At 37.7% G+C, this 24,984-nt stretch overlaps 1 protein-coding gene across 1 annotated transcript in view; it reads left to right on the top strand.

Annotated features, from left to right (window-relative positions):
- Window positions 1-24,735, top strand: part of ANKMY2 (ankyrin repeat and MYND domain containing 2) — a 38,756-nt gene extending 14,021 nt beyond the window's left edge. The window contains exons 3-10 of the mRNA XM_043462771.1: window positions 708-846; window positions 3,709-3,807; window positions 9,211-9,371; window positions 14,456-14,670; window positions 15,667-15,802; window positions 19,925-20,053; window positions 22,003-22,132; window positions 23,553-24,735. Coding sequence (XP_043318706.1) covers window positions 708-846; window positions 3,709-3,807; window positions 9,211-9,371; window positions 14,456-14,670; window positions 15,667-15,802; window positions 19,925-20,053; window positions 22,003-22,132; window positions 23,553-23,740 — 1,197 coding nt within the window. The 3' untranslated portion in view covers window positions 23,741-24,735. The remainder of the gene's footprint in view (window positions 1-707; window positions 847-3,708; window positions 3,808-9,210; window positions 9,372-14,455; window positions 14,671-15,666; window positions 15,803-19,924; window positions 20,054-22,002; window positions 22,133-23,552) is intronic.
- The last annotated feature ends 249 nt before the right edge of the window (window positions 24,736-24,984 follow it).

The raw sequence follows: 24,984 nt of genomic DNA, 5'->3' as shown, positions 1-24,984 counted from the left end.
TGGATATGGACAAAACATGTGGAGACTAAACACTGTGGCCTGGTGTAAATACTACTGATCATTTCTCCATATAATCATATATATGACCAAATCATATTTATAATTAAAATATAAATGTGATTTGAGAATCATTGTTTTAAAAATGAGAGCATTCTAATATACACTTCTTGCATCTTGTTTTTCTCATTGGCAGTAGTAATTCGTGAAAATTTCTTCAATTCAGTAGATACAGATGAATTCAATAAGTATGTAATAATATTCCATGCTATGGATATACCATATTCAACTTTCCCCTTGATAAGCATTCTATTTATTTTAAGGTTTTTCCTTACTTTTTTCTTTTCTTTTGTAGTGCGTTTATGTCTGCTTGTTCCATTTGTTTCTCCAAGAGCTACCTGTAGGGGAGATGAGAGCTCTGATAAATTTAGTTTCAGTCTTGCCCTGGCCATTTTATTAGTTAAGTGAGGTTGAGCAATTCTTCTCTGAATCTGTTTGCTAATCTGTTGAACAGCTGAGGTAATGAAACTATCTTTTTTCCTCAGCAGTTTATAGAAGATCCAAGTGAGAAGTGAGTATAAAAATGTAGATTATAAAGATGATTTTATTAATTCATTTTATTTTGTGTTCTAACTTAATTGCATAAATTGTTCGTAGGTGGGGGAAAGGTAAATAAGTAAAATTAATATTTTTTTCCCTTTCTCTTAAAGAATGGAATGACTCCTCTAATGCATGCTGCATATAAAGGAAAACTTGATATGTGCAAATTACTTTTACGGCATGGAGCTGATGTAAATTGTCATCAACATGAACATGGATACACAGCCCTCATGTTTGCTGCACTTTCTGGTGAAGTTTTAGCGTTTATTCTAATACATTAATAATAGTCACCTATAGACATTTGTTATATGTATATTTTTTAATTAAGTGCATTTTTGTTGTAGTAATTTTAAGATCATGTCTTATGGAAAGACGTGATGCAAATTGGTTTTGAAAAGGTACAATGTATGAAATATGTTATATAGTTAATTTGGTGATGTTTCTTTAGTTATTTAAATCACCTGATTCTATTGATGGTATGCTTTGTTTAGTCATGAGGCTTGATCTGTTATTCTTACAAGTTTGATGTTCTATAGATGTATATTTTGAAGTAATATTGAAGCTTCTTTGTTGTTCTCTTAACAAAATAGCTGCTATGATACAGCAATTTGCTTCACTGACATTTCTGTATGAAATAGGATGATCTGTTTAGAAACTTACTCTGATTCATGTTTCTTATAATTTGTTAAATGAAGACAATTTGGGAAGTATCTAAAACTAAGTGGAATTATCTGTACTTGTTACAGTTTTTAAGAAAATATGTAATATAATATTATCATGCTTTGAAAGCAGTAATCTGTAGTTTTTTAATCTTGGAACTGGAAGGCGTTTCTAAACAAAACATAAAATATAGACTTCAAAAAGGGCAACAGTGCCTAATTTGATTACATAAAATCTTAATATTTCCATATGTAGAAAATACCTTACATAGAGTTAAAATATAAATTAAACAATATGGAAAATAGTTATTACATGTCTCAAAGGGTGCTCAGTTCAGTTCAGTCACTCAATCGTGTCCGACTCTTTGTGACCCCATGGACTGCAGCACGCCAGGCCTCCCTGTCCATCACCAACTCCCAGAGCTTACTCAAACTCATGTCCATAGAGTCAGTGATGCCATCTAATCATCTCATCCCTTGTCGTCCCCTTCTCCTCCTGCCTTCAATCTTTCCCAGTATCAGGGTCTTTTCCAGTGAGTCAGTTCTTCGCATCAGGTGGCCAAAATTTTGGAGTTTCAGCTTCAACATCAGTCCTTCCAATGAACACCCAGGACTGATCTCCTTTAGGATGGACTGGTTGGATCTCCTTGCAGTCCAGGGGACTCTTCAAGAGTCTTCTCCAACACCACAGTTCAAAAGCATCAATTCTTCAGTGCTCAGCTTCACATCCATACATGGATACTGGAAAAACCATAGCTTTGACTAGATGGACATTTGTTGGCAAAGTAATGTCTCTGCTTTTTAATATGCTGTCTAGGTTGGTCATAGATTTTCTTCCAAGGAGCAAGCATCTTTTAATTTTATGGCTGCCGTTACCATCTGCAGTGATTTTGGAGCCCAAAAAATAAAGTCTCTCACTATTTCTATTGTTTCCCCATCTATTTGCTGTGAACTGAGGACCAGATGCCATGATCTTCGTTTTCTGAATGTTGAGTTTTAAGTCAACTTTTTCACTCTCCTCTTTCACTTTCATTAACAGGCTCTTTAGTTCTTCGCTTTCTGCCATAAGGGTGGTGTCATCTGCTATTTGAGGTTATTGATATTTCTCCCAGCAATCTTGATTCCAGCTTGTGCTTCATCCAGCCCAGAATTTCTAATGATGTACTCTGCATATAAGTTAAATAAGCAGGGTGACAATATACAGCCTTGACGTACTCCTTTCCCGATTTGGAACCAGTCTGTAGTTTCATGACAGTTCCAAATGTTGCTTCTTGACCTGCATACAGATATCTCAGGAGGCAGGTCAGATGGTCTGGTTTTTCCATCTCTTTAAGAATTTTCCACAGTTTGTTGTGATCCACACAGTCAAAGGCTTTGACATAGTGAATAAAGCAGAAGTAGATGTTTTTCTGGAATTCTCTTGCTTTTTCTATGATCCAGTGGATGTTGGCAATTTGATCTCTGATTCCTCTGCCTTTGCTAAATCCAGCTTGAACATCTTAAAGGGTGATATCATTATATATATAAGGTTCTTATAAATCAATTGGAAAACAACAAATACTACAGTAGACAGTTAGACAGAAAATTGAACAGGAACAAAAGAAATACAACTGAATAAAAAACTCAAAACTGCTCTCATGAACAATCAGAGAACTTCAGATTAGGACAACAAATGATAGTTTTTCACTTACAGTATTGGCAGAGGCTAAGGAGGAGTGATGAAGCCCAGCACTGGCCTGGGAACTTTTGTGTATTGTTTTGGGGAGTGCACATGAGCCTAACCTTGCTGGGAGGCTGCCTGGTAAAATACATTTAAAATATACATAACCTTTGATCCTACAATGTTTTCCAGGAACTGTTCCTAAGGAAATCATAATTCAAATTTGCAAAAAGTAATGGAAAGTGCTATTCACTGAGTATAGTTTATAATAGCAAATGATCTGTAATGATTCCTATAGTCAAAGAATGCAAATAAAATAACTGAATGTTTAAACAGGACAAAGCGTAGAAAGATAGGTCCTCGGCCGTCAGCAGTTCTCTCAGGGCCTCTAGGAGTAAGGGAGGGGATGAATTAGTAGACATTAGTGAGGACTTTGATTCATTTTCTTTTTTCTGTCTTTGTTTTTTTTTTTGTTTGTTTTGTTTTGACTTTATCCTAAGCAAGGAAAAACATCCTTTGTCTTGTTTTTTTAAAAAAGTGATATTCAAGTCTGTGCCATTTTTGTACTACTTCATGTTTTCTATTCTTTTCTAGACAATAAGGTTGATTTCTCTGTGGGTTCTGTCGCATTTTATTTTTTACTGTAGTTATGATAAATATTTTGGGAAAAATGAAAATATCTACTAGATAGAAACCTGAAACTAAGTGGGGAAAAAACAGTATGGATTATTTAAAAGGCAGTATTTGAATGAGCATTCCTTATTTTTAACAAATATTTCTTTTCAACTCTAGGTAATAAAGACATCACGTGGGTAATGCTGGAAGCTGGTGCCGAAACAGACGTTGTCAACTCTGTCGGAAGAACAGCCGCTCAGATGGCAGCCTTTGTGGGTGAGTTTTTAGGGCAGTGTTACATTAGATTATACCCCAAATTTCCCCCATGGAAAAAAATGCCCCTTTGCTTCTCAGAGTGTAAATACTGCCATGTTTCCTTTTTAAAAAGCAAACATTTACAGTTTTGTCTAACTTAATGAAACACCGGATGACATTTTGGAGAACATGAACAAGCTTTTTCAAGCTTCCACTCTGAGATAGTGTGGTGAGGCCTTTCTGTTGCAGTCAAATGCTTGAATGAGAATAGTTTACTCCTCTAAGGAAGTAGTTAAACCTAGTATTTAAGAATAAGACTGTGGTGTCAACTATCTGGGTCGACATTCTGTTTGCACCACCTAATAAGAAGTTATTTAATGATTCTGATCTTCAATATAATGGTTACATGATTATTAAAAGGATTAAATGAAATGATGGACCTTAAGAGCTTTAACTGTAGCTCTCAATGAAGGCCATCAGTTATTCCTATTTATAATAATTATAACAATGATATCGAATGAGTATTAGTGATAATACAATATACAGCTGTTTCAGTATCATCCTCAGCAACCGTAAACATTTATTCTGTGTGTCCAGTATTTCTTGGTATGTTAATCCTGTTACTTGATATAGGGGGTTTAGAAGAGAGTGGGAATGAATATTTGATGCTAGGTATTTTGGCCCCACTGAGTTGGCAGTTAGCAGAGTCCACTGATAGAAAAGCAAAAATAGAAACATCTTATTGGGAATACAGTAAATAGCTTTGTGAGACCTAATGATTCATGAAACAGATACTTAACATTCACAACCTATAGATCAAGCATCACTCTAGATGCTTTGGTGAATAAAACAGGATGTTTGTGTATTTATGGCACTAAGTGGCTAATAGGAATAACTGTGTGAAAATATACTCCAGCGGATGACTTAAGGGTTCCATAGAAATACATCAAAGGAAGGGATCTTCTCTCCCATTCCAAGGGAATTTCAAGAGAGAAATTACTTTTAAGCTGAGATATAGGGGGAATTAATCAGATATGGGGGACAGTTAACTATATATGGAATTAAAATTTATTATTGTATTACTTAAAGCTACTCATAGTAGGTACAGTTGATTAAGTCAAACAGTCACAGAGTCACTTTTTTACAGCTCTATGAAAACAAATATTCTTGTTTTATTTTAACTCAGTTTCAGGAAGATTTGAGAAAGGTATGACCTTGCTGGGCAAATTGTAGAGAAATATTTGTCTCCCATAGTTAAGGGCTCCCTGGTTGCCACCACCTCACCTCTCAGCTAATTTTGAGGGTGTCAGTGTAGTTAGAAAAGAACATTAAACTAGGAATCATGAGACTCATATTTTAGTTCATATCTGCTCCTAATTATTTCCAAGATCATAGGCAAATCCCTTCACTGCCACATCTTCAGTTTTCTGATACGCACAATGATGCCAGGGAATTAGATGATCTGAAATTGTTTAACTCTGCAAGTTTTCATTATGTCCACGATGTAATGAAATAGAGCTCAGATAGAGGTTAAGTATCTTTCCCCAGACCACAGGGCTGAAAGTAGTAGAGGAGTTTGTGTTTCAACCATTAATAGAATAGTTTTTAAAATCTAAGGTACAAATGTCTGCATTTCCATCCTAGAGTGAGGGTAATGTTTTCATTCCATTTTAATCTATTTAGACTAATTTCATAGAAAATTACATTGCAACCTTTCAAGTTGACATTATATTTTCCTTATACTTAGTAATATTAAAAACTCGTTCTCCCACTTTTACGTCCCTCAATCAGGTCGATACATATACATTTGTACTCATATGTGCAAGATTTTTTTCATCTTTTAAAAATATGGTCATACAAATATATTCTTGTGACTTTCTTCACTTTCCAGTACACCATGGAAGTCCCTTAGGTGATGGTTTGTGTGTTTTGATGTATTTCCTTAATGTCATTGACTTATCCTTGTTAGAGTACATTTCCTTTGTGTTTTTATTAACTTAAAAAATCAAGAATGCTTTTCTGTTCCACTAGTACGTACTCTCCTATTCACAACGTTCCCAGTTAAACCTGTATTCCTTGGTTATTATCTAGAAACGAACAAAACTGTACCCTGTACCCCACCCTTAAGGTATTGTATTTGTCCATTTAGCAACCCCAACAGGATGAAATCATTAAAACTCAGTTTATTTCTCCACATTCTCTGTGTTTGCCTTGTCAGGCATCAGGGCTTTCCTTTCCTCCTCCACTACTGCCACTGGCTGTGGCCTTGGCTGAGACAGTCTAGAATTTTTAGTACCAATATATTATTAGAGTGTCATCCACGGTGTGTTCTTTCTCCTTTAGCAGTCCCCACCATCTAGTATATAATTTCTCTGTCGTGCTGTCTCCACCCATTGGGATTAACTGTCTCTGCTACCAAGGGCGGCTGTTCTTTCTCCACAGTCTCTTTCCTCCTTGCTCCATCTTGATCATTGTTCTCATTCAGTTTCTGATGATAGGACCTTCTCAGATGGTACATAGGTTGTACATGGTTTGAAACCCATCAAAACCAAAGCTATCTTTTTTCTCTGAAATGCAAGCCGTGTCTTGGCTAGTTTCATGATTCTTGTATCAGTGCTCTGTTCTCTTATATGTAGACATTACTCCACAGTTTTCTAAATCCTGGTTTTGCAAGTGAGAATGTGATTTGTCTTTGTCAGCTTTTCATTTCTTATGCTGGAAGTATGTTTCAATTTCAGTTTATCCTTGAAAGTGAAAAATTGTACTGGATGTGTCTGATTGTATTTATGTTCTCATTAATCCTGCCTAGGACTGACTCAGTGAGCCCATTTAGTCTAGAAGACTCGAGTCCAGTGACCGTAATGATGGGACTCAAAGTGGTCCCCACCCAGCTCCCACTCCCAGCATTTATTTTCTATGTTAATAGTACTGTTTTTTTTGCATGTATTCTCAATTCATAAATTAAAAACTAATAAAGCTAAATATTTAACAATTTCAGTTATAAAAAATTAAATATACATTAAGAACTTGTAAAGATAAATTTTAAATATATATGTATATCACTCCTACAGAAATTATTGATGGATTATTTAAAATATCAGAATAACCTAAGCAATATCTAAAATGAGAAAGATAAATCTTGGAAAAAAAAATAACATATTTTTTTCCTTCTCCCAAAGGTGTAATTTTAAAAAACTCCTAGTCTTGTGATAATGTCATTGTTATATAGCCATTATTTTTATGCACAGATATTTCCAACTGCTAACAAGGCTTTTTCTGAGTCTACTAATTAGGGGACTGATGAGAAGACGTAGTTACAAGCTAAGTCTATGTTTTTCTCTCTCTGATTCTTTTAACTTCAAATTTTCCTAGGTCTCTTTATATGTTGAGAAGCTTTTTCAGAGTATCTTTTTTTTTTTTAAATCGGGAACATCTATTTTTTTTATTGAAGCTGGATGTGTTTTAGAGCTTCCCTGGTGTTTTGAATAAGCAGTGCAGTTTGTCTTCATCTTTAGTTTCTTCATATACAGTTGTAAATTCCTGCACACTGTTACCTGCGTTCATTTTGGTGTGGTCATGTTTACATGCTGCTTGCAATATATTTGCTTGATTGTCATTTTCCTCCCTTCTTGAAAATTATGTAGGTCAAAATGATCTTTCCAAACAGAACACTTTATATTTTTAGTATTTCTTGTGACTGTTTGACTTCTCAAGATTATATATAATGGAGATTTCTGGTTTAAAAAAAGAATAAGAAAGTGATGTTTCAGTACTTAAAAATAGCATCAAACACCAAAAATGATACATGATCACTACTAAAATATGCTTTCAAATCATGATTGTGTTGTTTTATCATTTAATTATTAATTCTCCCTCCATTTCTTTTCTTTTCTTTTTTTCCCTGGATCTCGTTTTTTTCAGCTCTCTCATCTTTCCCGTAGTGATTTCTATATCCTAATTTTTATCTCTTTTGAGATATTTTATCTACTTCGTCTTCTGCATTACTATTTTAGTTCTCCATTGTAACCAGGATTACCTTTCTCAGTTTGTCTGTTAACTTTTAAAAATGGAATTTGTCTGTGGTCCATGAGAGTCTCTTTACATACAAAAATTGATCTGCTTAAGTGATCTTCGGTGGTTGTCTTTAAGGTTTGGTTGTGGAGTGGTTGTAGTAGATGTTATAGTACATGTTCCACAGAAGAGGCCCTCTGTTGGAGACATTGCATAGTCTTCTGTGATTGTATCCCCTTGGGTCTGCATCTCCTAGGCAGTCAGGTAAAGCTGACAGGGTCATGGAGCCATGAAGGGCTGTGCCGTCTCTCTATATTATGGGCCCAGGGTCAACAAGCCAGGAAATATTTCAGCCTCTGCTGAGACACAACTCTTGGGTTATCCTCGAACTCTTGGGCAAGCTCAGAACTTGACCAGCCTCAAAGATCCACCTGGCCCACAGCACAGTTCCCCTGCAAGTCACCTGCTGTCAGCAGGATTGAGCAGATGCTCCCTGGACCGGTACACAAGTGGGCAGGGGCCACACGGGCCACCCAGAGCAGACCGCTGTCCCAGAGCCCCGGCATCTGGGTCTGCTCCGCAGGACTCTGTCACAGGTCCCTCAGCCCTCATCAGGCAGAAAGGAGGAAGAAGTCTGTCTTGCCGAGATTCCTGGAAAAGCCTGCAATTGCAGATGTGCCCTGCTTGTCCAGAGGGGCCACTTCCTTGCTCCAGAGAAGCAGTGGAGAGGGAGCCAGTGGGCGGGAAGCAGCAGGAACACACAGTCAGGCGGCCAGCTTCCCCAGGGGAGGTTCTGCTTTCCTAGAACAGTTTTTACCTCTGGTTATGGCTTCCAGAAGTGGCACAGGGATCTGTGAGGAGACACAGTGTGGATTCCAAGCTTATAGAAGCAAAAGCTTTTTCTCTAATTCATTTCACCAGAAGGTGAGCTTTTCTCAAATCCAAGGGGAGGAGGGATTAGCTTAACAAAATGGGTAGTAATTATAATGACAATAAGAAACTTAATACAGAATAAACTTAAATTTTGTGTAAAGAAAGCCAGATGTGATTAGGGAAGAATGAACATCATTTGTGTAGGAGTGGAAGAAGAAACATTTAAATTATGAGCAATTTTTATTAAATATTTAGGGTCAGTTTTAAGTAGAACACTGCTTTTTTATTATTGTTGTTGTTATCCACATAATCTTCTTATGTCTTGTAGATTCTGTGTCTTAAAAGGGGATTATTTCTTGACTTCGAAAAGCACGCTTATGGATGTTTCCTAAAACATTTTACCTCTCCCCTTCCTCCCCTACTCTCCTAAAAGTTAAGGACATTGATGCGTGTTTACTTCAGAAAACAGAACAACATAATTAAAAATTGGAAAATGTCTTATTTTGAATGATAATACATTTCCTATTTTCCTATTAAAAGGTCAACATGATTGTGTGACTATAATCAACAATTTCTTTCCTCGAGAGAAACTGGATTATTACACTAAGCCCCAGGGACTGGATAAAGAACCGAAACTGCCCCCAAAGTTGGCAGGCCCACTGCACAAAATCATCACTACAACAAATCTTCATCCTGTCAAGGTACTGTAGTTTATTATATTTGCTTTCTATTTAAATTGTGTGTGTGTGTGTGTGTGCGCGCGTGCGTGCTTAGTTGTGTCTGACTCTTTGCGACCCCATGGACTGCAGCCCACCAGGCTCCTCTGTCCATTGGAACTTTCTAGGCAGGAATACTGGAGGGTTGCCATTTCCTTCTCCAGGGGATCTTCTCAACCCAGGGATCGAACCCCAGTCTCCTGCATTACAGGCAAATTCTTTACCGTCTGAGCCACCAGGGAAGCCCATTTATATATTGCTTTAGAATTTAAACTGCTCTTAGTATATGGGGTCCTGATTGTCTTGGGTTGCTTTTTGTTGATGTCACACGTGTGATAGGCTCTCCCGTTCAGTTGATACACTGAAGTAGTGCTCTCGTTTGAAACCTACAAGAGAGTGAGGGCCACAGGCCAGAGCCAGAGGAAGAGCAAGGCAGAGAGGTGGGTTCAGCCAAAACCCAGCTTCCGCTTGTCTCACAGTGAGCTCCGTTTATTAGCGGCTCCAGAGAGGCAACGAAGACAGGCTTTCCTCTATCAGTATGTCATGGCTGACGTCTGCCCCCGGGGGGCAAGGACAGCCGCCCAGATGGTGCCAAGTGAGGTGGCTCTCTCTGGATGAAGGGAGTTCCCCGAGGAAGGAGGCAGGTCTGAGCCATAGCAGCCAAAAGTCGCAGTCACGGGAACCTGGTGTGTGGGCCTGGTAACGAGGATCTGGGTGAGGGACCAACAGCATCCAGTACAATAATTACCTTCCAGGCAGTGTTCGGAAATGTAATCATGAACACATTTCTTTCATCCAAGTAGGTATCTGATGCATTTAAGTAGTACGGTTCTTCCAGTAAATAGTCAAATCACACAGATTTTCAAACTTTGTGAACCAGCTCGGAAGTTCACATAGCATACCTGGTAAACTTCAAGGGTTATCCTGAACTATTCCCACTGCTGTTTTCTTCATATTTTATATATGACCTTTTTGTTTATAACATGATTATGTTTTAAAAAATTAATCCAAAAGAATATAATTTTTTCCATGAGTCATCTCAGGAAACAGCACTGACCTTTTTCAGACTTCAGTGTCTGCCATATGCCTTCATTCATAATGTGTAGATTTGATAGTAATTCAGAGCTATTTGGGGGTTTCTTTGGTTTGTTTTTTAATATTTATGTATTTATTTGACTATGTTGGGTCTTAGTTGCGGCATGTGGGACCTAGTTCCCTGACTAGGGATTTAACCCGAGTCCCCTGCATTGGAAGTGCAGTCTTAGTCACTGGACCACCAGGAAAGTCCTGAGAACTATTTGTTGAGCAAGATGTATGTTGGGTCAAAAACTGAAGTTTTCCCTTAGTACAAGGTGTTATTATAATGTACTGAAATGGATTTCCTTAATATGTTACAAAAGAAAAATCTGGAATATACTGATCATCATTAGAATCAGTGGACAGCTCTCATGAAGTAACTCTTTTGAAGACTAACACACACTTAAAGATATAAGTTATAAATTATATATATAATATTATTACTTTATTACTGCATCCCTTGGCATATGGTCTTTTGAAGTTTGAGGCACAAACAAACAAATAGCTTTCATGTGGCCTTTCCCCCAAGTTTTAATAATGTTCTGGACCATCAAGAGAGATGGCAAAGTAGCAGATCCTTTCCCACACAACAGACAAGTGCAGTCTATTCTGTTTTTATTTTTCAAAACTCAAATGTATTACTTAACATTTTGAAAGAACCACTAGATGAAACACTTTTGATCCTCGCCAGGCAAAAAAAGAAATTCTGCCATGGAACAGGTGTTTGTGTTTCTAGTGGAAATTTTATAGGACTTAGAATTTAACCGTTAGAAAAATACTTAGCCTCTTCTGTTTCAGTCTTCTTTCCCTCCCAGCACATGCAGAAAAGAGAGAACTCCTGGAAATGATGACATTGTCTCTGTAGTATTCTTTCTTGGAGTGGAGTGGGCGGGGGTGGGAAAACAGGAGTTCCTAGGCATACAGCATCTCTCAATGTAGAGCACGTGTGTGGTTTTATAAGGCCTTCATCACTCCCCCTCCAGTCTGAGCGTGACTCAGGGGTCCCCAACATCTGGGATCTAATGCCTGATAATCTGAGGTAGAGCTGATAATAATATTGGAAATAATATTAATAATGGAAATGAAGTACACAATAAAGGTAATGCACTTGAATCATCCTGAAACGAACTCCTCCCCAATCCCCCTCTCCCCCATGGAAAAATTGTCTTGCACAAAATCGGTCCCTGGTGCCAAAAAGGTTGGGGAGCACTGCATTACAGGATATTTTGGGTTTGATTTATTTAAAGAAGTTTTCTCTATGTTTCTGATTCAGTGTGTCTTATGTCTGTTTCCACCCTTTGAGATTGCAGTAATTTCAGTTATTGTGACAGTTGGGTCTGTGGAGTAATTTTTGATGTTTACACAGAACCTAGTCTCTCAGGGTTAAATATCTCAAGAATTATTGTACCTGCGATTATCTTTAAAGGCACATGTTTTGTGTAAGTTAGATTAAGGGTATATTTATACAGACAAATTGTAAACTAAAATAGCCTACATTTTATTTTTTAGAGCACTTGGTTTTATGAGAGACTACTCTATGATTATAGTACCTTCTTTCAGACCAGATCTTGCCTTTTGTAGATATAGTCTATTTGCTTGAAAACCTTTTTTTATCCACACTTTAGTTAAAAGCTGCCCAGTTGCTTTGGTTATGGCCCATTTTCATTGCCTTACCCCTTTTCAAGCTGGTGTGGGTCTTCAGAGGGCATATTATAAAAAAGTAACTAATAGCCACCAGTCAAATAAAAGGCCTTTAAAAATAAGCACAGTACAACACTTGACCCAACAGTGCACCTTTTGCTCAGTGTACCTAACACAGATACGTTGGTGAGGAGGTTAAGTGGCTGCTATAGCAATAAGGATGTTTGTTTTCAGCAGGGACTTAGGGAGTTGTGCTGATGCCCAGGATATAGACGTCTATAATGGAGAAAAACAGAGGCAGGAGGAAGAGTGACAATAGAGGTTAGCAGGGTCCGTAAGTGATCAGGAGATAGATGTGTGCAAGTGATCCTGTTTTTTTATTATTAACATGATTCTTAAGCAGAATTTATTTATTCATCCTCAGTAATTATTAATAATAATGTTTCCCTTTGTAATAAATATCCCTTTATAATGCTTCAGAGACTAAAGGAGGGAAACTAATTCAAGTATTCTTTCTTTTGTGTACAGCTGTGATAAATGCTTCCATGAGCTCATGGTTGAGCTGTGGATATATATCATTTTTTCATTGTGTTTGGGCTTCCCTGGTGGCTCAGATGGTAAAGAATATGCTGGGTTCAATCCCTGGGTCCAGGAGATCCTCTGGAGAAGGGAACTGCAATCCACTCCAGTATTTTTGCCTGGAGAATTCCATGGACAGAGGAGCCTGGCAGGCTACAGTCCATGGGGTTTACTGCTGAATATTATAAAGTAAATAAAGTCTAATGTTTTAAACAAAAAAATCATTAATCTGGGTTCTATTTGGGTTGTTTTTTTTTTTTTTAAAGAATTCTCATATGCAAGTTTAGATCCTATGCTTTGATTCGTAATGTATACAAAATATTGAGCAAATGGCATCAAGTGATGGCAGTTAATAGGAGAAATATGAATAATTAATGATTCTTTTCTTCTCTGCCACAAGTTAACTTTTGAATTATATAATGGTAGGGGAAGTTGTCAGCAAATTTATCAATAAGGATTCTGATTATACTTATTTCATGAAGTCTAATTTATTGTTGAGTGCTATATTTGAAGTAAAATATTGGGCTGTGTATCAATTTAGTAGGGTCAGAAATAAGTAAAAGTCCTATTTTAATTTAACAAGAACATTTAGTTTATGTTAAATTTTCACATAGGAGGCTTGGGCATGGATTTCTCCTTAAGTTAACAATTGCCTTACTCCTAGTCTAAAGAAAAGGATCTGATTCATGAAATCTGCCATCTGTTGTTTCCTAACTTTTCGGTTACCGGGGATAGGTATTTTACTGTGACACATAGGTTAACAAATACTGAATGACTTTCTGCTCTGAGAATACAGTTGTGCCTCTGTTTCCCACATATTTATATTACTGTTGTCATATGGATTTGTACATGTGTCCTATACAATCAATAAAGAAGAAAATACTCCTTCTTACACTGAATTTGGGCTTAATCTGTGCATATTTGGGAAGTGTAGGACTCATGCATAATATTGGATAACTCTCTAGTTATCCCCTTTTTAAAGCTATTTTTGCTTTCCTCTTTCATCTATTCATATTAATGATTAGAAGCATATTAGGAAAATTTCCACAGAGAAATATAGTTAGTAAGCAATACACCTTTTATTTTTAGACTTCTGCCTGTAAAAAACCTCATTTCCTTATAATTAACAAGAATGAATGAGAATTGTGGTTTTCCTAGCCATGAAATCCTAACACTCAGTAATGTTAGCTAAAAGTAATGATTGCTCTGTGATTTGTTTCTATATATAAAGGGTGTGCAAATATGCCATGCTTATCTTTAGTAAGAGAGCTTCCCTAGCTCAGGCGATAAAGAATCTGCCTGCAATGTGGGAGACCCAGGTTCAGTCCCTTGGTCGGGAAGATCCCCTGGAGGAGGGAATGGTTACCCACGCTAGTACTTGCCTGGAGAATCCCATGGGCAGAGGAGGCTGCAGGGCTACAGTTCATGAGGTTGCAAAGAGTCGGACATGACTGAGTGACTAACACTTTTATCTTGAGTAAAAGTGCTTTTAACAGATATAGAAACCATGATTCCAAGTGGCCAACTAATACTTAGTTTAACTGGAGGGCAAATCACACAATAACTTTGATACTCAGAGTTCAAAAGATTTCATGATGTTCTTCTGTTATTAGTTTTACAACTTGATCAGTGGCAATTTGCATTCTTATTTGAATTAATATAGTAAATATGTGACCATGAGAAAGACTTTATTTGGTAATCAAAACTGACTGCCTAAATTGAGCATGGAAAGTCTCTCATGGAATTTCTAAGCTCACTGGGGTTTCTTCTAGATTGTGATGCTTATAAATGAGAATCCTCTCCTGGCAGAAGAAGCAGCTCTGAATAAATGCTACAAGGTGATGGATTTGATTTGTGAGAAATGTATGAAGCAAAGAGACATGAATGAAGTACTGGCTATGAAAATGCATTACATCAGCTGTATCTTTCAGAAATGTATTAACTTCTTAAAAGACAGAGAGAATAAATTGGACACTCTGATCAAAAGGTACAGTTTTTACCATGTCATGTATAAAAAACACTCAAATGGATAATGTTTTATTATATGAAATCTCGTTATGGCTTTAAAAATTAAACATTTTAGCAGCAGCTGTTATTGTTGAGATCACATTTAATCTGTCAGAAACCAGGGGCCCTATTAAAACTAGATTGATTATTCCATTCTGTACTGTTTACAACATTTTTGCCATCCTAAATTATGGGTGAGGAATCTGAAGTTTGGGGAGGTTAAAAAGCATTTGTAAAATCATACAGCTAAAAGGTAGCCCAAGTCCAGATTTGATGATAGGTATGCTATGCCATAACTGCTGCTATAGGCTGATACCAGCCCTCAGTGTATCTGTGTTCCTGTAACTGGCAAGGCTGTGTGTTGGCCTTGTTCTCTGACTATGAGGGGTCAGGTTCTCATGATTTTACTAAGAGAAGAGAACTAAGTCAGAAGGGTGTGACTTAGTCAGAGTTTACATTCTTTGTTCAAATAACTGCCGTGGTAATAAGTAACTAGCTAATCTGATAAATGTCTAGTATGTTTTACGTCAGGGGTCACCTTTTTAAATACATCCCTGGGCGCCTAAACCTGATAAGACCTGGCCTAATGGGCAGGTGGAACAGCAATTTGAATTGAATCGATCCTCATGATGTGACTACACTGTGAAAATCTTAAGCAGCAAAGAAAAGTGAAAGTGTTGGTCACCCAGTTATGTCTGACTCTCTACAACCCTGCGGACTGTAGCCCGCCAGGCTCCTCTGTCCATGGAATTCTCCAGACAAGAATACTGGAGTAGGTTGCCATGCCCTCCTCCAGGGCATCTTCCCAACCCAGGGATCAAGCCCCGGTCTCCTGTACTGCAGGCAGATTTGTTACCCTTTGACCTACCAGGGAGGCCCAGGGAGCAAGGAAGGAACTACTCCAACTTCATGTGTTCAGCTGGGAGGAAATGCTTGATAATTCGATTCCAGTTACTCTTTTAAAACTATCTTTCAGCTTGTTAAAAGGCCGAGCTTCTGATGGCTTTCCAGTATATCAAGAAAAGATCATTCGAGAAAGTATCAGAAAATTTCCTTATTGTGAAGCTACTCTCCTCCAGCAGCTGGTGCGAAGCATTGCTCCTGTCGAAATCGTAAGGCTCTTCCTAACTAGGTTAACTCCGTTAGTAGGACCTAATTACCATATTTTATATAATTAGAGGCATGTTCTCCTTAGCATTATCTAGTTACCTAATAAAGGCATAATTATCTTAAGGAAAATTTCAGAAACAAACATGGAGATAAATTTGCCCACTAACACTGTTTCTGTTTATGCGTTTTCCCTCTGTCAGTCCTCTTCTTTCATTTATATAGTTCATGGTTTAATACACAGTATTTCCTTAGGTCAGAATATAGATATTATAGTTATAGTGGATACTTACCTTTTTAGTGAGTTGGTGAAACCTCAACGGTGGGATCACACCCAGTACGTAATACAGACCCACGTTTGTTTTCACATGTAGCTTGTGAAAAACCAGCATAAAATCCCGTACTAGATGGAAAGTAGGAATTGAATGTCTACCTTGATGGTTTCCTGTCGGGGGGATGTGAGAGGATGAGTTATGGGAAAACTCACTGTGTATCCTGCTAAACAGTGTTAAAGTATGTCCCGCTTCTTAGATCCTCCCTTAATGCCTCTGATTTTATAAATTTTCCACACATTAAAAAAAAGTCTCTAATTTATACTTATCAGTTATGGGAAGTAAATTTGAACTTTATTATCTGCTCTTTACTTACTTTCGTCATGTATTTATTTAAGTGGTAATAAAAACACTTCCTGCCTTCCCTATTTTGGATAGCTTTCAGATCACCTTATCTATACCAGTTATGCTTTTATACATTTCAATGGAATCGCTTATCAGCCTTTGTGTAATAGGCAAGAAACTGATCCTGACACTGTTACCATCCATGCCTTCCTCCCTCCCTCTGACAATGTCTGCTCTTCTCAGCCTGAAAAATCAGGGCAAAAAATGAGTTCCAGGTGCTCCTTTTATACATTAAGATTTCATCCACTCAGAACCATTAAAGAAGAAAAACCTCAGCAGGCAAGATGATTTCATGAAGTTCATGCATTGATTTATTCCTGGGAGTTCGCCATGATTTCACATAGAGATTCTTTCCGCTTGCTCTGTAATATGCTTGGCTATTTGGTGTTTACGTTTTTTGGAAGTTTAAAGTTAGCATATTACGAGGGTAGCTTATCAATTATGAAATGTGTTTTGGCTGTGCATGTCACACTCCAGCCAACCATGAATTAAATAGATAAGAGCGTATTTAATTCACATATACTCAGAAGCCCACAGGTAGGCAGACCCAGTCTGGTACAGTGGACTAGGGACCCAAATCCTTTCCCATTTTCCCACCCAATATTCTTTAGCCATATGGATTATCATGCACATGCTAATGACCTCACAGTTGCAAGGCATCTTTCCTTCAAAATCATACCCTTCTAACTCATATTCCTGTCCTAGGCAGGCAAGAAAATGAAATTGGTCTGGAACTGGAAAGCATAAGCTTATCAGAGAAGCGATTAACAGTGGCTGCTGAGTGATACCCAGTACTAAGTGTAGCTGACATTGTATCTTCAAGGGAGAAAACAGAAAAACTAAAAATAGCAGGTCGGAGTACTTTTTAAAAAGTCAAAGCAGGTCAGTGTAGGACTCAACAATCCATCTTAGCCCTATATCATAGAACAGTGTAGTTAGAGAGGATAGTGTTTGATGTTTATCCTAGTGATCTGAGTCATCAGTAATCAAGATAATATTTATTTAATGCATTTTAGAAACATTTCTCTCTTTAAAAACTTCTGCTGTCTTGAAGACATGATCTGCAATGCTTGTGGCTGTAAGTGTCCCAGATAGCCACTGTTGACTGCCTGACAGATTCCAGTATTCTGCAAGTTCAGAAGCCTCTGAAACAGTATTAACCTTGTCCCATGACACGGTGGTTCTCACGGTCGATGGTATTTTCTGACAGTGTTAGTGCCTGAGCCCAAACCGCTGTCCGTCATGGAACTCTGGCTTCTGCTTGTCACAGAGGTCAGCAGGAAGTGTGAGGCATAGCCCTATTTAAGAAATGCTCCCCAAGCATTGTAACATGAGACTGTTGAAGATATTTTGCTTTATCATTTGAAGGTGTATATTTTAACTTCTGGAAGGCTAGCTGAGGTCTCTGATTTTATAGGGTACATATTTAACAAAGTAGATGACAAGGTTTGGTATGGTAAGAAAGAATTCTTATCACTCAACTGTGACAAGAAAGATTTCACATGGTTATTCTGCTGTACCATCAATTTTTTTCTGAGGCAGTAGTTCACATTAATAGCCATATTTCTAGCAAAAAATATTTTAGTTTTACTTCTGGTATATTTGTGAGAATATCATTGTTTTGTGACTCCTACAAAAGTCCCATCTTGGGAAAGATTTTGAACATGTCTCAGTCTTGATTTTTTTTTCCCCCCTTAATTTTTATTTATTTATTTTTAATTTTTGGCTGCACTGGGTTTTTGCTGCTGCAAGGGCTTTTCTCTATTTGAGGCAATTTTTAACAAGCTCTCATGCACGCCCTCTTTTCAGCACAACTGCCATAGACATTCATTCTGTGCAAATATTCTGCAGAGAGTGGAGGCTACTCTGGTTTCAGTGCACGGGCTTCTCATTGTGGTGTCTTCTCTTGTCGTGAAACACAGGCTGTAGGCTGTGCGGGCTTCAGTAGTTGCAGCACATGTGGGCACTGGGCTCCAGAGCACAGGCTTATTATTTGTGGTGTACGGGCTTGGTTTCTCCGAGGTGTCTGGGATCTTCCCAGCCCAGGGATTGAACCCATGTCTCCTGCATTGGCAGGCAGATTTCTGTACTGCTGGGCCACCAGGGAAACCCTGTCTCAGTCATGTTTATGAAAAGAATATTTGAACATGAACATGTAATTGTAAAAACATTTAAGTAACAGTAATTCTCAAACTTTAGTATGTTTCAGAATCACTTGTAATAATGCAGGTACATGGACCACATCCTTAGAGACTCTAATTTAGAAAGTATAGATTGATCTGAATTTTTAACAAACTATCTGATACACTATCATTTCAGCACAACTGCCATAGACATTCATTCCTGATGAAATCATTAACTTGTAACTAGTATCAAGCTATTATTTCAGCTCTTTTTTCTCACTGTTATATTATCTTCATTCCAAAAGAGAATTCTTAACTCTTGAACTAAAAAGAAACTTAGTAATTATTTGTTTTCAGGAGGAGTAAAGTGGTTTTGAAATGAGTCCAGTGTAAAACAGTGTTCCAAGGTGGTTATTTGTTATGTATAACTGGTAAAATAAATATTCTTAGAAAGGAAAAGCAAATAAAAAAAATATATAAATTATGAAAATGTCCACATTTTTAGTTAGGAATAAAGAAGCAAATTTGAAAAACTCAGAAATGAGAACTGTTGTGAGTAGGTATGATAGCTCCATACCCTGTAATTGCTCTAAGTAGATCTTAATAGTATTATCCCAGGCAGATAAATATTTAAATAGTTCTTAATAGCATTACCCCAGGCAGATAAATATTTGCCCTTATAATTTCCTCTGTTAAGAAATTTCATAAATCCTCTTTAGCAAGCCATTCTGATTTTCAATAACTGTATAATTTTCATATTTTTGGTTTTTCTTAATAACCTAATGCAACCACATGTATAGCTCTTTAATCTTAAGAGTTTGGAGCATTTCAGTGATAAAGGTGATAGTTTTATCTATTAGAATTGCGGATCTACATCAAGTAAATAGTTTTAAATAGACAAGTTCTTTAAAACACTTAAATTGCATTAAACTTTTAAGAACTATGATAAACATTTGTGATGTATCCTATAAATTGTCCCTCAGAATATGTATTATATATTGTCTTAATTCTCAGAAGGAAATTCCACTCTGAGTTCACTGTCCTATATCTGAAATCTTTGTATGCTTACTGAATAATCCCAGTTGAAAAATACGTTTATTCTAGAATAGAGCCAAATTTTTTCTTTCTGAACATCTGGATCCACGACTTACCTGCCATGTACTTGGTGCAGAAAAAGGTGTACTCAGAAAGGTGTATGTGCCATGAAGTCTGTGCAGGCTCTCTCTCGCCTGAATCATTTTGTCTTTTTCTGGAAGTGTCTTCTCTGTAGTCTGTCCATGGTGATTTCAGAGTTTTGTGTTTTTTCCCCTCTTCTTACTTCCTCTAGGGTTCTGACCCCACTGCATTCTCTGTGCTCACCCAGGCCATCACTGGTCAAGTGGGTTTTGTGGATGTTGAATTTTGCACTACCTGTGGAGAAAAAGGAGCAAGTAAGAGATGCTCAGTGTGCAGAATGGTAAGAGTGAAGTGAAGTTCATTGACATCTGAATGGTTAGGTTTCATTGAAGTTGATAACTGAGTTTTAATATTCTATAAATGTAATAGTTGGCATTTTTTTCTAATACTAATATATAAGATATGAAGTATTGAATCTAATATTTTAAAATAATTTTGAAAAAAGAACTGTAGGATACATGTAGTTCTGTTCCCTCTTCTGTCCAGCTCACATGTTGGCCAGCTTCTATGCTGACCACACCCAAAAAAGAGAGTATGAATGAATGAATGGTTATGAGAAAACTTATCCACAGGGGACTGAGACTGGTGCATATATGAGAACCTACAACGATTCATAAATATGCAGTCTTAAATCTTCCAGTGTGGACTTCAACTACTCTCTCTTCATCAGCTCTTCCTTGTAAAGCTCTCACTCCCTTCTGACTGTCACCAATCTTTAAGCTTTCTGGACTGCTACCCACTTGTGCCAGAATTATGTTTATAAAGAGCATATCTGAATGGATTCTTCTCACATACAGATACTACCCACATGCATGCATCTGTACGTTCACTTTACCCTGTAGATCATGTTAATTTCCTATTGTTTTTAAGGTTGAAATTCTTCAGCACATTCTTCTGCAACGCATCATGTTCTGCTAGAAACTTCTTCTCCAGTTTCATTACCTTTAATTACTTACCTCTCTGAACCTCAGTTTCCTTTTGTGTGAAATGGGGCTAGAGTTGTGAGAACTAAATGAGACCATCTATATTGATTAACTATGGCCACATATAAAAACACTCCAAAATTCATTACTTAAAATGAGTCTTTGTTTTTTTAAGTTTTTCTCATGTTTGTGGTTGGCTGGGGCACATCTGTTCCATGTGTTTCTCATCCTCCTTGGACCAGCAGGCCGGGGTGAACATGTCCCCATGATGATGGTAGGGCTGTAGATGATGTAGGTGATGTAGTAGGCAAGTAGAAACATACAAGGTCTTTGGAGGTCCAGCCTTGAAATTGCCATGCTGTCTCATTGTTCTGGCCAAAACAAGTTGCCTGGCTTTATTTAAAGTTAATTCTCCTCCCCTTCAGAGAAAAGAACTTTGAAGTCACATGGGAAAATGTATGGGTGCAGGGAAGAGTGAAGAGTTGGGGCCAGTAATACAATCTATAATACCTTCTATGTATAACAGCCTAGCCCAGTGCTTGACATATAATTTTACAAAAATCTCAGCTCTATTTACACAAATTTACTGCTGTCCTAAACACAGCATTCACTTTCCTATTCGTACATTTTTGTACAAGATATTCCGTCCACTCGGAATGCTTCTTCCCTGTTTCTCTGTCTACTGACTCCCTCTATTTAGAGTGAGTCATTGCTTCCTCTGTGTTCCCATTGCTGTTACGTCCTGTTCTAGGATATAAATCATGTTGCTAATTATTAGCCTCCATCCATGCTACCCCATCCTGCTCTAGCTTCCTCTGGGACAGCAATTGTTATTTTCTTTGTCCTTGTACCGTATCAATTCTGGCACACAGAAGTCTCTCAAATAAATCATATGTTAGAGTCTTTGGTAGACCATGTGTTATATATTCATTGTTGTTAAAAAGTGTAAGCTAAAAATTGCAAAGGTAAACAATACATATTCATACATCATGGTTTTAAAATAAAGCACATTGGGAGTTAGTCACTTAGTCATGTCTGATGCTTTGTGAGCCCTTGGACTATAGCCCGCCAGGCTCCTCTGTCCATGGCATTCTCCAGGCAAGAATACTGGAGTGGGTTGCCATATCCTTTTCTATGGGATCTTCCCAACCCGGGTTTCCTACACTGCAGGCAGATTCTTTACCATCTGAGCCACCAAGGACGCCTAGAAAAGTTAATATTTTTACAGCACAGTACTTGATTTAATGTTGTAGTTGAAAAATCATGTGACTACACCTCTTGAAAATAAACCTACAATTGCCTTCAGGTAATATACTGTGATCAGACCTGCCAGAAAACACACTGGTTTGCACATAAGAAAATCTGTAAGAATCTCAAGGACATTTATGAGAAGCAACAGTTGGAGGCTGCCAAGGCAAAGAGTGAAGAGGAGAACAGTAAGTGTATAAAAACCGAGACCATAATACTTGTCAGTAGGAAGAGGAAGGATCAATTATATTAACACAGGACACACAGGAACTGCGTCTTCTCAGGGAACCAAGGAAGACTGGTGTTAACAAACATCAGGATTACACTTAAATATATCCTTCTTTTGAGTCTCTGGGATAATGTACAGACTATAGTCAGCCTAGATAGCGCTAGAAAATGAAAAACGTAAAGTTCTGAGGAATGGTGTTTATTCCCCTTTCTTCTTTGTGATTCATGAGACTGCTCTGGAGCCATGTGACTCTTAATGAGTAGTTTACTTATATTTTGCTCACAAAGGATTTTAAGGTCTTTGAATAAGGAAATAATTAAATTTCCCCTAATGGCTACCTGAAGATTTTTAAGATTGAAAGCCTTTAAATTTCTTAATTATGAAACTGCAGGTAAAATTATGGAGTAAATTTATAAATTACAAGTTAACTTGCACAGCTTAACTTTCCACAAGTGTGAGGGTAGTGAGTTCCATATTATTTTTCCTCTCCTTTCCTCATAAAGTGTATGACTCATTTTCATCAGAAACAGTGAATTGCTTCGGCAATGATTCACATATTGGAGAAGAGAACCGCCCACACTCTTACGTCCAACCCCAGAGGATATAGGATATGTATCACACATTCTGGGAAGTGATAGGTTGCCAAAAGGTTACCTGGGTGATTCTGATACTAAGCATGCTCATCTCTATTCCTCAAAGGACCATGTCCCTTTGCCACCTGGTGGAGAAACATATTAATGGAAATGGATGATTTGTAGAAAACTGCAATCATACCAAATAAACTGGTATAAATGGATTATTAATAGGATAGTCAGGCTTTCTGACTATCTTGCTTTCTTCTGTTTGCTGGACTAAACCTTTATATCCTGTGTGTTGAAAGCGGTGTATAACGGCTGGTTACATACTCAAGAAGCTGTATGGGAGGGTTGTCAGTGGATGAGAACTTCTGGTTGTTAGACATCAGTTCATCCCACACACTATTGTACTCCTTTATTCTCCACAAATGTGCAATAGGCTTTATTATCCCCGACTTTATAAGGAGACAGCCTTGGATAGGCATTTTACCTAACCAAGCATGTCAAGCTAATTCATGGCAAAGCCGTATTCGAATGTGGATTTTGCTTGTCTGCAATCCTGATTTCAAGGCCTGGGTTCAAATACCAGTTCTCTTATTTTCATTAGCTGTGCAGCTATGAGCCAGTTAACCAACCCCCGCTCTTCTGTTTCCCCGTTTGTAAAAGAATAACGCTGATAAAAAACTCCCCCTTGTGGTTGTTATGAGGATTCAATGGTTTAACACACAAAAAGCACTTAGAAGAGTGTTTGGCGCATGGTAGAAGCCAGATGACTTTTTTTTTTCTTCTTCTACTTTTTATCAGATAGCAAACTTAATGTCAATTCTAATTGTGTTGGTGAAGAGCGGCCGGAGGAGGCTGAAACGACAATCTGCCAAGAGGATGACAGTCCTAAGAATTCTGAGGAAGGCAAGAAAGAATCCCTGCAGAGTGATGCTGGGCTGGAAGGCTTACACGAGGCTGCTGTAGGTCCGCAGGTGTCTGAGGAGTAAGGGCCAGAGCAAGTGTCTGAGCAAGCGCGGACCGTCCTCACCTGGCAGGTAGCTGGGAACTCACATGATTGCGTCCTCCTTGGCTTCACACCTGCCTGCCACTGTGGCGGGATTCCACATTTCACAGAAAACGTGCTCTCCAACAAGACGCTGTCCACCACGCCCTGACTTCATACTGATTCGTTCTATAATAGGACAGATATTCCTAGAGAGAAAAAGTTTTTTTTTTTCAAAATGCAGGAGAAACATTTCTATTCCCTTTCTGAGGCAGGCTTCCCAGCAGTTGTTCTCAAAGGAAAATAAATTTCCTTTTAAAAAAGAAATATATGTTCTTGGGAACAAAGAGGCAAGCAGAACAGTTGTAGGAGAGGAGATTTTCAGGAAAAGAAAAATTTTATAGCCATACAGATGGGTAGTTAAAAGAATCATAACTTATATGTAAATAAAATGCTTTGTATAAATAGCATTTATGGTAAAGTGCTACTCATTAAGATGCAATGATATGAAGAAAAGCTACATGTTAAAGGAGCTCTGACATAGTTCAGCTAATGGTAGTTTTCTATAGAATTTATCCTGAGCAGACTGAACTTTATGTAGTTCCTGCAGTGACATTTTATCTACAGTATTTGTACCTTCAGAAATGTCAAATCCCCCAGGAGGAACTAAGGTATAGCCACAGTTATCTCAGCATGTGCATTAAAAAAAGATGTTTGATGAAACTGTTGGTTAAACAAAGGCTGAACATACTGTGTCCACAGTTACTATAAAGCTGATTCATGTGCCATTTTCCACTTGAAAGGCTGTGACCTTCCTGTAAGCTTTTCATGGGGTGCTTCTTGTCCACAAACTGATTTATAACTGTCATTTGTAAGCTGTGCTGGCATCGGTTTTTAGTGTCTGAGTATTTAAATTGAGCTAGAGTGAGATTTGAAGATAGTGCTGTGTTTCAAAGTTCCCGTGTATTGATTGTAAAATAAATTGTGCCTACTTATAGAGCCAATTTAAATCTTTTTTCATAGTTTATTGCTGTCAGGGGGTGGCAAATGGTAAAGAAATATTAGAGAACGTAAAACATTTTAGGAAACAGCAAATACTGGAGAATACAGTAATAATTATTTTAATATTTACAATTGTGAATCAGAATGACAAGAACTCTCACCTCACTTCACTGATCAGATCTTCTGTCTTGCTGCTTTTTTTCTCCTTTACACTCAGTTACTTTTCTCCCAGCCCCAACGCGTACA

The sequence above is a fragment of the Cervus canadensis genome, chromosome 3, assembly GCF_019320065.1.
Source record: "Cervus canadensis isolate Bull #8, Minnesota chromosome 3, ASM1932006v1, whole genome shotgun sequence".
Lineage (NCBI taxonomy): Eukaryota > Metazoa > Chordata > Mammalia > Artiodactyla > Cervidae > Cervus > Cervus canadensis.
This window is presented reverse-complemented; position numbering and strand designations above follow the sequence as displayed.